General features: G+C 39.0%; 1 protein-coding gene across 1 annotated transcript in view; it reads right to left on the reverse strand.

Moving 5' to 3' along the window:
• Nucleotides 1-13,077, reverse strand: part of GALNTL6 (polypeptide N-acetylgalactosaminyltransferase like 6) — a 1,218,779-nt gene that overhangs the window by 782,168 nt on the left and 423,534 nt on the right. The window contains exon 4 of the mRNA XM_086703864.1: nt 120-228. Coding sequence (XP_086559990.1) covers nt 120-228 — 109 coding nt within the window. The remainder of the gene's footprint in view (nt 1-119; nt 229-13,077) is intronic.

A 13,077-nucleotide genomic window follows, 5' to 3' on the forward strand; every position in this document is an offset into this window, starting at 1 on the left:
CACCCCCATGAGACATACCTTACTGTACGCAGAAGACATGCTAATTCAAGACTCTTTAAGTGACAAATGAGACACTGCAGTAAGTAAAGTAGCACTTTGGCTTACACTGAACTTCATACCTGAGCGCATAGCCTCTTTCTGAATGCTTTCATAGTCATGCCAGTCCTTTCTTCTCAAACCATCTGTCCATGCATAGAATTGCCCATCTCCCAGGCCCAGTGGAAATGTCTGTGGAAAAGGAAAGTATTCAGAGCATAAAAAGGAGGCACTTCCTTTTGCATGGTAGGTAAATACAGCCTAGCACATAATAGGCAATCAAAGAATATTCGTTGAATAAGTGAATCTTCTGAGTATACTGAAAAGAAAGCTATTGCTAGTGACAAGGTTAATATACATTTTAAAATCCTTTTCCAGCTTTAAAAATGAGAGCATGTATCATCCACAACCCCTATCATTTCCTATTTTATTTCATCTGGAGACACTAATAACTCTGTGTATCACTTCCTCTGAGCATAATACTAGTAATGGTATTAAATGGAATTAATTTTGTTTGTGATTTGTACAGTTTCATTCATTTTGATCAAGTATTTTTGTTTTTTTTTTTAATTTTTTTTAACGTTTATTTATTTTTGAGACAGGGAGAGACAGCATGAACGGGGGAGGGTCAGAGAGAGAAGGAGACACAGAATCTGAAACAGGCTCCAGGCTCTGAGCTGTCAGCACAGAGCCTGATGCAGGGCTCGAACTCACGGACCGCGAGATCATGACCTGAGCCGAAGTCAGATGCTTAACCGACTGAGCCACCCAGGCGCCCCTGATCAAGTATTTTTGAATGGCCTTATTAGCCACTAGGAGCCAGACACGATGCTAAAAACTCTTTGTACAGAAGATTGCTTAATCTTTATGATAATCTTTCGTTGTAAACCTGCATTTTTCTGCCAATTAAAGTAATGCCCGGAGAACTAAAATAACTTGAATTAAACCACAGTAGTAAAGTCAGGACTTGGGCCAGTCTCTTCAGACCAAAATTGTGGTCTTAACAACTATTAATACTGTCTCTCATCTAAATTTCTGCTAAAGTATGATACATGGTTATACTTTTTGTTGAAATTATCACTTACTCAACAACTATAGTCACAACATATGTTTTTTGCTTTGGTAAAACCCAATATGTTCCAATGTCAACTTGAAAATTATATTTGTGTACAGTGCTGAAACTGCTTCTTTTTTTTTGGTGTTTATTTTTGGTAACAAGAAACAAATGTTTTGAATGAAATTTATTTTCACAATCTTAATACTCAACTTAATGTAAAATAAATGTTTTCATGTTCACATACCATTTTTTCTTTTACTTGGTTTACTTTTTGAAATAAATAATACATCTATAGAATGGAGCAAAAAAATTTTCAAGTTTCAGTTTATATAAAACAAAAGATGAATAATTTCAGTGAGGACATCTTATTATAAGAGGCTTTCCAAAGCAAATAAAATGTCTTATTTCTTAGTTTGAAACAGTATAACTTATAACTACTGTGCTTATGAAAAATTATCTCAGTTCATCTTTATAGGTTCTAAAGGGTACACTTGTTTGAAAGGATGAAAATGGAGCTTCACATTAAAAAAGTCCTTAAAATCAGAAGAAAGATTTGCCCAGTAAAATGACTATCATCTACATATTTAAACCAATTTGTTACAAGAGTGATGATTTCAAGAAAATGAAAATAAAGAGGAATAAACATATAAGGATGACGATGAGTTTATGTAAAATATTAAGGATAATAAGGATAAATTCTAAAAGGGGGTGACAAGAAAGAAAAGTTATGGAAAAATTAATAGAAAAGAACATAATAAAAATAGAAGAAAATAGGAAAAAACAATTTTGGAAAAAAAATTCAGGCTTATAATAGCAAACATTAGAAAAAAAAGTCATGCATTTTTCCTAATTGATATTGATTTCATAATTGGAAATTTTACCAAAACTCAGCTAGGAATCAGAACTTTTAAATAATCAAATAACTTTAAAATACAAAACTCATGTGTTATCTCAAACTTTCATTTACAATAACAAATATTGAGCAGTAATGAAAATCTCTTACGGTGATTTAGAAAATACCAATTTATAAACAACACTTTTGGATTAAAACAGATAATTTTAAAATCAGTTTGGGCATAAAACATAGAGATATTCTTGTGTAAACTCTAAATATGCAAAACTCTCTCTGGTTACCTATTGGTTCACAAACGGGTCCTGAACATGGAGGACAAGCAGAGACAAAGGAAAGAGGCAGGCCACTCCAGTTTGTTAGGAGACAGAGGTACTAAGCAAGGGAACTTACATACAAGGCTTGCCTTGGGCGCCAAAAGACAAATAGGTCCTTGCTCAAGTCCACCAGAATGTTCAGTTTATATAGAGGCCTTAACTGGGCTTAGTTACATACACAGTCCAATAGTATAAAAAACACCTTATTCTCTCAAGGCTATTTATTAAAACAGCTCTTAGTGTGGGACTAGTAGGTAGAATGTACGTTCCAAGGACAAGGGAGGGGTGAGGTGCTTCGATTGCCCAGGTCCCCTTTTCTAGTCAGCCAGTGGTCATGTCCTCATGTTGACCTCCTCCAACACTTCACCCATCTTGACCAGCTCTTACAATCTAACACATTCCCCCTCTTCTCCAATGTGCCCAACGCAGTCAGCAAGAGTTTTATTACCATGGAGTAGCTCATTTGGTGGGTATCTGGCTGCATTTGAGGCAGAGGTCACAGTGACAATACAAGTAAAAACACAGGTTAAGATAATGATTTCCAAAATAAGTAACATTTTTTTTTCCCACTAAGAGCCCCATGATCACAACCATTGATTTACTAAGTCCTCCGGGCTGGGGGTTAGATTACTCTGGATGTTTACTTGTATCTTCGTGTGATTTAATAAAGATAGGTTAGCAGACTCATCAGGTGTAAACACACAACATTGTGTTTGGATAATGACACAGGCACTTCCTTGAAAGGCAGTAATAATGTCCAAGGCCATACTATTTTGGAGGACAGCTTCCTTTAAGGCTTGCTGGGTGAGGTTGGTAAGAACTTCTATGTGTGCTACAATGCCCTTCAGGCCAATGGAGGAAACAAAGAGGGGAGTCAAATGACTATACCACTGGAAAACAGAACATGCCTACCTGGCCTTGGAAAAAGAGAGGTTGGAAGCTTTTAGGAACTTGACCTGTTGTTTTCATAGTCCATTATTCTTTTCTACCAACCCTGCTGTTTGGGGGTTATAAAGGGAAATAAATATTTAATGCTGTGTTCTTTTACTCAGTCTTGCACATCACAACCTTTGAAATGTAATTTTCAATCACTATCTACTCAATGAAGGCATCCATCCATGATACTCAGATTCTCTAATCTTCTAATAGTGGTAGCCTGGTCTGCACAGTGAGAGTAGGAAGCTAGGGTTAAGGCAGAGGCAGTGTCCACACAAACTAAGGTATATTTAGAAACCTCACTTGGAAGGAGGAGGCCAATATAGTCTACTTGCTAATATCTCACTGTTCGGGAAATGATTTTGTTTGGGAAGTCTGCCCCAGACCCCTTTGGCAGTTGCCTTGGGCATTATTTAGTACATACAGAACATGCTGTTACTGCATTAAACAAGTCACTTATTCAAAGGCCAATACATCGTCTTTGGCAATATACCATCCCACCCAGGCACTATGGTGGTCGCTCTTTCTATGCAACCAATCTGCTGTATCTACTGAAGAATCAGATTATGGCTCATACCTAAGCTAGGGAATCTACTTGATTGTCAGGGAGTGTCAGGACCTCTATGAACCAGACTTGGAAGACAGTGAGGTCTACCTCAGGCTGTTGCAGGTAAACCCAAATGTGTTTCCACATATCCTGACCCCACAAGGCACATTCACAATCATTCACCCCTCAGCTTCCCATTGTCCATGCTAAAGGGTTAATCCTTTTAGAACTACCCAACTGTCAGTGCAAACGGTTAAAGGCCAACCCTCATAAGTGATTCCCAGCAAAACTGCTGTGAGTTTGGCCTACTGGCTACTATAGTTCATTTCTGTGTTCATCCAGATGGTGTCAGTGTTTGGCTGAATAGCAGCTGCAATCTCTGTGGACAGATTGCCCTGACTAGACCAATCACTGGGAATTTCCCTTGTTTCCTCTCTACTGGTACTAGAGGCCAACAGAGGAATAGGGGCAGGAACATTTGGAGGATCTACATCCTCTGCATAGCCTAGTACCATCTGCATTCCTAGAGAGAGTGGGCTGGTGGACAAGGTCTCCTCTGCTGTAAAAAGGCATGCCACTTAGTCAAAGTGGGAGTTTGAGCCAAGGTATAAGTGGGTCAATTAAACATATTCTCAACCCATCCTTTGATAGGAGGAAAGTTATTACCACAATGTGTTATTCCTTTGTGAGAGGCTCTATCTGGAGGAATGCTGCTAGGAGCTATTGAGCTGGGGTGGATGGGAGGGGGATATATCAGGCTTCTATTCCTTTCCAGAGCTATGGCAAAAATCCTAGGGCACTGTCTCTTTCTGTTGTCTCTGCCACAGTGTCCAACTTGCACCTCCTAGAGTCACAGATACATCTAACTCAAATTGCAGCCCTGCTTGGGAGATGCCCAGAGCTTTAATTTGCTTCACTAGTAGTTTTGCCTTCTTAAAGGGGCTTGTTGCTCTGATGCCCAGTCCTACACTTGCCCTTTATTTACCAGGCAGTATAAGAGATGGAGAAACTGGGCCAGGTGGGGAATAAATACCTTCCCAAACTGTCAAATCCCTACAAAGGCTTGTACTTCTTTCATGTTTTTAGGGATTGGATACCCTTTTCAATCGCAGCTTCTGGGACAACATACATTAAATCTAACCAGATGAATCCCAGAAACTTTATGGTGGTGGCTGGGCCCTGAATTTTCGGTGGGTTCACTGCCTACTTTCCCCCTTGCAGATGTTCCAACAAAATCTGCAGAGTATCCTGGTATAGAGGGAAGTCTGTACTTGTTAACATTATATCATCAATGTAATGAGCTCATTCCACTGATGTGAAAAAGGAGAACAAGAACAGAGCTTGAGCTGCAATCCCACGATATACTGTGGGTCTGTACTGGTAGTAAGTAGCCTTGAGGAAGCACTTGAAACGTCCACTATTGCCCTTCCCACATGAAGGCAAATTGACCTTGTGATTCAACAGCCAGGCGTATACTGGAAAGAAAACATTGCTAAGTCCAGTACTGCATGATATACTCCTAGGACTGTGGCCAAAGTATCTAAGATGGTGTCAATGTTGGGCACAGCCACATGGATTGGGAGCACTACCTTATTCAATTCTCAGTAGTCCATGGTCATCAGCAATGAGCTGTTTAGCTTTTTTATTGGCCTTATCAGGCTGTTGAAAGCACTGTGGACAGGGCATAAAACAGCCACTTGGTACAATGCCTGTATAGTTTCTCTTATTTACTTATGTCCCCCGGGCAATTTATGTTGTTTGACATTTACCAATTTTCATGTGGATTGGTAGACTTACTGGTTCCCAGTTGGTGTTTTCCCTCAGCATCGGTCTGATTGCTCTAACTCAGAGGTAGAATTCACCCATAAATGTTTTTGTGGAGTTTGACCTTATAAGATATCAATATGTTCCCTGGTAGAAGAGAGAGAGAAAAAAATCTCATATCCTCAGGGCAGGGAAGTAGGTGAAGGGTAGGGAAAGCCCAATTTGCAGTGTCAAAGGGATCTTCCTGACTGCAACCACTTGCCTTCCACGACCACTCAGGGGACTAAAAAACTTCTGAGGGTTACTATGTATGAGAAAATATTCATCTCAGTATTAACCAGACCCATCACCTTTTGTTTCTGGGGGACCCATGAATAGTACACTCACCATGAGGCTATGGATGGCCTCCAACAGCCCTTGCCTGGAGGTTATCTTGGCCTGAATCCTACACCTGGGGGATGGGGGCCATCACTCCAAATAAAACTGTATCCCCAAGACCTCTGCTGGAGCTGGTGGAACATCAGGGGTAGTAGGTGCAAGTGGGGGCAGATCTGACTGTTGTTTATGTTTTAAGACTTTCCACAGACTGACCAACAGTGTTGGGTTGCTGTTATATATTTTTAGGTGGAAGTCCCAGCAGCAATGAGGTCAAACCACATTTGTTTCTGGGTTATTCTCATCAAACCTTTTATAGCTAACTAACCAGGATAGCTTTTTGGGTTTCATGTTCCCTCTCTGTCTCCATGTCTTTCTCACAGTATTCCTGGGATTTGTCAGTTTCCCCCAGATGAGTAATGGATTGCCCAATGTCAAAAATGTCTTGTCCCAGGACTAGGCTCAGCATGGATATCAGTATTACATACCAAATGCTGGCAGTGGACTGGAGAATCTTGGCTTTGATTCTTGCAATGAATTTGGCCTGATTGGGACTGACCCCATTCCTAACTCCCTAAGCGTCTGCTCTACCTCCTCTATACCTCTATAGACTCCAGTTTCAGGGTCTCATGTGCGCAGGGAGATTGTCTCATTGGATGAAGCCTCCCTGCAGGCTAGAAAATCCAACCTATAAAAGACTGAGCCCCTTAAACTGCCCTGAGAGCACCATGTGGACACTGCCAGAGGGTAGGGTGTGCAGTGATGTTTTGCTCATTTTCTCTGCCTCCTGCCTGGTCAGAGAAATGCTATGTACCTCCCCCCTTCCCCCAGCCACACTAACCATATGTGGATACTTTCCCTTTTGCTAGACCTTGGCAACTGTATCAATAAGCTCAATGGGAGTATATTTTCTCATCAAGAACATTTTCTTAATTGGGGGCAGCCCCACTGGATGGGGTTGCTGTTGCTGTGCCTTTGCTTTCATCTGGATTACATACAGGTCAGACACATGGGGCATTTCATCTGTTTTACTGTCAATCATGACATTAGCCTCTTCTTTGCCCTCTTCCTTTCCCAAGGAATTCCACTTCCTAGAATCCCAAGCAGGCTTTGTCAGAAGCCCTTGCCTTAATCCATGCAGTTCAGGCCCTCCTAGCTTTGTAAAATGGCACACTAAGTCCTCCAACTTATTAACCTGCTCTCCCAACTTGCCCTCCAGGCCAAAGCTAGGAGAGTTGTGGGCACTGCACGTCCTTCAAGATCCTTCATATCTTCTTCCAAATCTCTGATTCCCGATGGGCATCAGTGGCCACTGAACTATCATGGCAGAGAAAAGCTCACTGCAGCAGCCACTCTTCTTTCTGTCATATTGCTCTACAAGCAGTTCCTCAAACAATCACATCAGATAAGCCAGCATTTTCAGGCATCCCTGTGCTTGCACAGTGGTCCAAAGCATCTAAAACACAGGCCACACATCCTCACATAGTGGTCTATAGCCAATGCACAATTTTCCCTGCAACTGCCTCCTTCCCAAAGATCACTTATTGGGTCTCCTAGCTAGCTTGCCAATTCGCCGCATACACAGAAGGCAGGAAGGGATTGAAGGAAGACGTGAGCCCCTCCAGATTGGTAGGGGGTGTGTTTAATATGCAAGGAACTTACATAGGAGGCTCATCTTGTGTGCTGCAAGACATGTAGGTCTCTTAACCCCACCACCAAATCTTAAAAGTTTATATGGATGCCTTAACTAGGTTCAATTCAGGATATATTCAGTCCAAATGGTCTAAACAACACTTACTCTCTTAAGGCTATGCCCTTTAAACAGCTCCTAGTGTGGGGTTGGTTCTAGAAGGACAAGGGATAGGTGGGGATCCTCCAATTGCAATGATCCAGCTTGAGGGTCAACTAGTGGTCATGTCCTCTCTATGACCTCCTCCAATCTTACTAGGGACATTTTATTTCTCTTGTTTTGATTCATTTGATATAAGAATTTTTAGCAACTTTTAATACAAAGCCAATTGAACAAAAGAGTTAATCGTTGCTTTCTGCAGAAACTCTATGAAAATGACAGTAAAGCATCAGATGAAGCAAGAAAGCAGATAGTTGAATTGACGCACTTTTTGTAAATGGGTAAAAATTACTGTAAAGGAAACACTTTTTAATGCCACTGAATTTTGAAATTACTTAAAATTGGAGGCAATTTAAAATTGGAGGTATTTCTGAGGGTGAGGTTAAAGGTCACAACAAAATGACTGACATTTTTACATGGGGCAATTAGACTCTCCTGGGTTCTCTTCCGAATTCCAACAACAAAGTGATTCCTGAGGCCCATCCACTATGCTCCCCACCCATACAGTAGTGGATTTTGAATGTGAGAAGTATGTTTTCAGGCTACTAGAAGTCATTGAAAACCAGGATGCCAAACAGTAGTGAAAATCAAGGTTCCTTATAAGTCTGTATACCAAGCATTGTTAGCCAAAGCTATCTGTTTCTACTTGGCTCCCAGAAAGCTGCCATCCACTTTAACTCTGGAAAATGGAAACAGATATGGACACTACTTCCAGGTATAGACACAGGCTTGTATGGGGGAAGTCCTCCTCAACCCACAGATCTTTGTAGTAGTATTTTTACTACTTCACTTATGACTATGAACAGGTAGCCAAGGATTACCAACATTTGGGAGACCTTTGGACATAAAATTTGGAGGCCAAAATAAATAAAAGATATAACAAACTTGAAGGAAAGAGGCAATGTAAGGCTCAGAAAAATAATCCCCCTAACCTAAAAATCTAAATTCCATTCCCTCAGAGAGCTTTAAGGAAAAGTTCCTTCATAGAAACAGAAATTAAAAAAAAAAAAAAAAAGCATTCAGAGAATTAAAAAAAAAAAAGAGCTCTTGGAAAGTAAAAATGGGATAGCAAGCATAGGATAATTAAAAAAGAGTTTGGAAAATTAAGGCCAAAGGAACCCTACTCAGATTAAAAAAAAAAAAAAAGACACAAGAGAGCCAGAAGCAAAGAAGGAAGGAAGATAGCAAAATGGCAGCAAGCCTAGAGATCATCCAGCCCTGAATGTGCAAGGGAGTTGGAAAGCAGCCCTTGAAAGGTTCTGAAAAAATACACACAAAAACATCAAATAGACAAACTTACTTTTTGCCTATTTTTAAAAATGTATTGAAAGGAGAGTTATAATTCTTCTGAAGAGGGTGGGGTAAATTACTGAGATGCATAAAAAATCTAAGCAAATGAAAACTGGGACAATTAATAAGGCTCGAGGGAAAAAGGACAATGTACAAGAAAGAAAGTTCAATCATAGCATATTATTTGATTCAGGTATGAATACTCTTACCTAAATATTGGTTTAACTAAAACTTGTCTTATAACTATACCAGGGGTTGAGGACAAGGGTGAAGACAGTTAAATACACATTTTATATATTAGGAAAACAACATATAAAAGCAAAATGAAAGAAAAATCAAGTATCAGTAATACACACATGCTATCTACAAATATGGATGCATATAACAGAATAAAGATAAAAGATCGACATTGTTGCCCTGGGTTTTAAGAAATTACAAGTAGAGGGAAATGGGCTAGGGGATTGCTGGTTACCATTATAGGCTTTATATTAAGATTACATTTTAAAATTATTTGCAAATATTACTTTATGTACAAAAATAAATCTCAAAGTTTTTTACACATTCTTGATAGTTATCAGTACTCCAGCAAGGTGTATTAGCATCACGAGAATATTTTTTGATGATAGAGGAATCAGGTTAAAGCAGATCATCTGAAACGGCGCTTTAATAAGGGCTATCCAAGGATTTGCTACACTGATACCTCTTCTTATCTGTATCAGTGTTACTGACAGACCAGCAGCATCAGCATCACCTGGGAACTTGTTAGAACTACAATTCCCTGGTCCCAACTCATGCCTGTTAAATCAGAAACTTTGAGAGGAGACACAGAAATCTATGTTTTAACAAGTTCTCCAGGTGATTATAAGGCTTACTAAAGTTTGAGAACCACTAACTCATATGAATAGGAAAGTGATACAATTATCACATTAAGAAAACATGTCAGACTTAGTCACAAATCATGTGCCACAAACTCTTGAAGAATCTTTTTTTTTTTCTTTCTTTTTCTTGTCAGGGCTGATAACCAATATAAAGATTAACTGTGTTTGCGTCCTTTTCACCTGCTAGAAAGGTAGGTGAATAAACCTAAATCAGCCCCGGTACATTTGTATAAAACTACCTTGGTTCTGACAGCTTAGCCATCCAGCAAATGACCCATCAGTATTCCGACCTTTCCTTTCACATGAGCAATCTCTAGCGCTCAGATCCATTTGCTTCTCTCCCGGGTTATATCATGTGTCCTCTCTATGACTACAGCAGTACAGATCCATTATCTATGACCTTGTAAAATAAATATAACGAGGATCGTACCTTCATGAGACATATATTTCAGACCCATCATTCAGTCAGCCATTTATTTGTGAGCACCTTTTGTTTTTCACCTTGTAGACTTTTTATTCACTGCAATGTCACTACACTACAAATAATTAACTTGAAAATATTACCAGGGATGGAAGGACAGAATCCATTAGGTAGAAACCATATGTAATAGAGCTGAATCCTGGAGACTACTGAAAGATAATATACTTGAGAATGGGTCATGAGAAAAAGTTTCCAAGAGTAAAACATGATTTGTAGGCAATGTGTTTACCAGATATAGCAAACTCAAGCACTTTCTGGGGTTAGAAATGTGGCACAAATGGGTGAAAAAGTAGGGTGTGCCACTCTAAGAACTGATGGATTTTTTGGCTATCTAACTACTATATTTAACTACTGAATAATCTTAAAACATGTCTCAGATGAGACCCAGATGAATAAAGTCTGCAAAACCCAGGTGAATAAAGTATCTCACCCTTTACCTCTAGAGTAATTTTACTTATAACTACAGATAGTGATGATATTGAAAATAGACACATCTGTAAATCACTATGATGAAAAGATTGCCTATATCCTAAAACCTATCTTATGTTTTATAAATCAACAAACAATGGACTTTCATTTTCACAACGAACCATAAACCTACCACTATACCTGTTCCTTAGAAGACAATATGATGTAGTAGAAGTACTCTGGATCCAGAGTCAGAAGGCATAAATTAAAATATGGTTTCAAACTATAAACAGAAAATCTACATTTCATTTAGGTCCTTCAGTTATGAAATATGTAAATTCATATATGAAATTAGGATAATAAAAATAACACCTACCTTACCCACCTTAAAAAGTTTTTATAAATATTTTTTTTTCAACGTTTATTTATTTTTGGGACAGAGAGAGACAGAGCATGAACGGGGGAGGAGCAGAGAGAGAGGGAGACACAGAATCGGAAACAGGCTCCAGGCTCTGAGCCATCAGCCCAGAGCCTGATGCGGGGCTCAAACTCTCGGACCGCGAGATCGTGACCTGGCTGAAGTCGGACGCTTAACTGACTGCGCCACCCAGGCGCCCCTTAAAAAGTTTTTAAAGTAGTAAATCAGATAAAGTATATGAAAGCCCTTGGCTTATCAAAAAATGACATAGAAATGCCAGTTATTTTTGCCATCTAGGCTATTTTTTATAGATATCTGAGTTATTTCTATTGCCCTTCAAAAGTTCTAACACAGTTGCAGGGAAAAAACTTATATACATTATACAAATATTAAATTATGTGAGCCAAACTCTATGACAGTAGGTGTTAGTAGCACATAGAGATGGGTGTGAAATCTTACATTTGGTGTGATTAAGTTTCTAAGCCACCTAGAAGACGTTCTAAACTAATAGAACACTACCAAAAGAGCAATATCACAGATGGTATGGATGGGAAAAGGAGATAAGGAACATTTATTCTTATACGAGTTCATTCTTATGTGAGCCAGATTATGAACTGGAGTGCAGAAGTATTAAGGTCACATAATTAAGTCTTAAAGATCACATAACTAATAAGTGCTAAACTAGAATATGAGCTGTCTGCTTTTAAATCTTATGAATTACAAAAAAATGAATAAGCATGGAGACTTTTTATGACTCTCTCATTATTCATTTATTCAAACTTTATTGTATAAGGTCATTTAAAAATGTTAGCAAATAAAACTAGAGAGATAAAGTGAAGACCAAAAAATAATCACACCACGCACTGGGCCATAACAAGTCATTAAAGGCTCTCAAAGTGAAGGGTAATACAATAAAATGTTTTGTAAAGGTTAGTTTTGTTGTTGCTCTAACATCTTTTTCCTTCCTGAGTTGAACCCACTTATAGAACATTCAATGGGCCTAGAATCATCTACAGAGAAGGTTCTGCATTTTTATATACTCACAAAACATATTGATAAGTTAGTGTCAGAACATAAAATTATATTTTTTTAGTGGACAGAAGTCTTGTTCTTCACATTCTGTATAAATTCTCAGGTTTGATGTCAACATAATTCTAAGATACCAACAACATACAATAAAATAAACCTTGAACTGTTATCAGTCACTGAAACCTCTGGTCTTCCTCTTGACTTTGTAAACATGATGTCTGAAGCAGAGTTGAGAACTCAAATGTTTGAAGCAGGAACGGGGGTGAACTGAGTTCGGCTCCTATTTTTAGATCTCAAAATTTTTCAACAGAATCTGGAAATCTGAGTTCCTATATAAAATATCTTAATTTTATTTATTTTTTTTTAATTTTTTTTCAACTTTTTTTTATTTATTTTTGGGACAGAGAGAGACAGAGCATGAACAGGGGAGGGGCAGAGAGAGAGGGAGACACAGAATCGGAAACAGGCTCCAGGCTCTGAGCCATCAGCCCAGAGCCTGACGCGGGGCTCGAACTCATGGACCGCGAGATCGTGACCTGGCTGAAGTCGGACGCTTAAACCGACTGCGCCACCCAGGCGCCCCTAAAATATCTTAATTTTAATAAACAAATTCAAATATTTGAAAAATACATTGTGAAGGATTATGTCTTCAAATATCTAGGCTGTGGTTACCATTCCCAAACCGAAGGCCAGGCTTTGGCCACAATCTTAATCTTGACTTTACTCATTGCCTTAGAAACTGATGGCATTATCTTTCATCTGGTGTGATATTGGCTGTGATTGCCAAGACTTTGAGCATATTAACCTATCTTCTGTATCTGTATTAGTGTCTCAACTCCTGA

Source organism: Puma concolor, chromosome B1 (assembly GCF_028749965.1).
Source record: "Puma concolor isolate L17-30 chromosome B1, mPumCon1.1.hap2, whole genome shotgun sequence".
Lineage (NCBI taxonomy): Eukaryota > Metazoa > Chordata > Mammalia > Carnivora > Felidae > Puma > Puma concolor.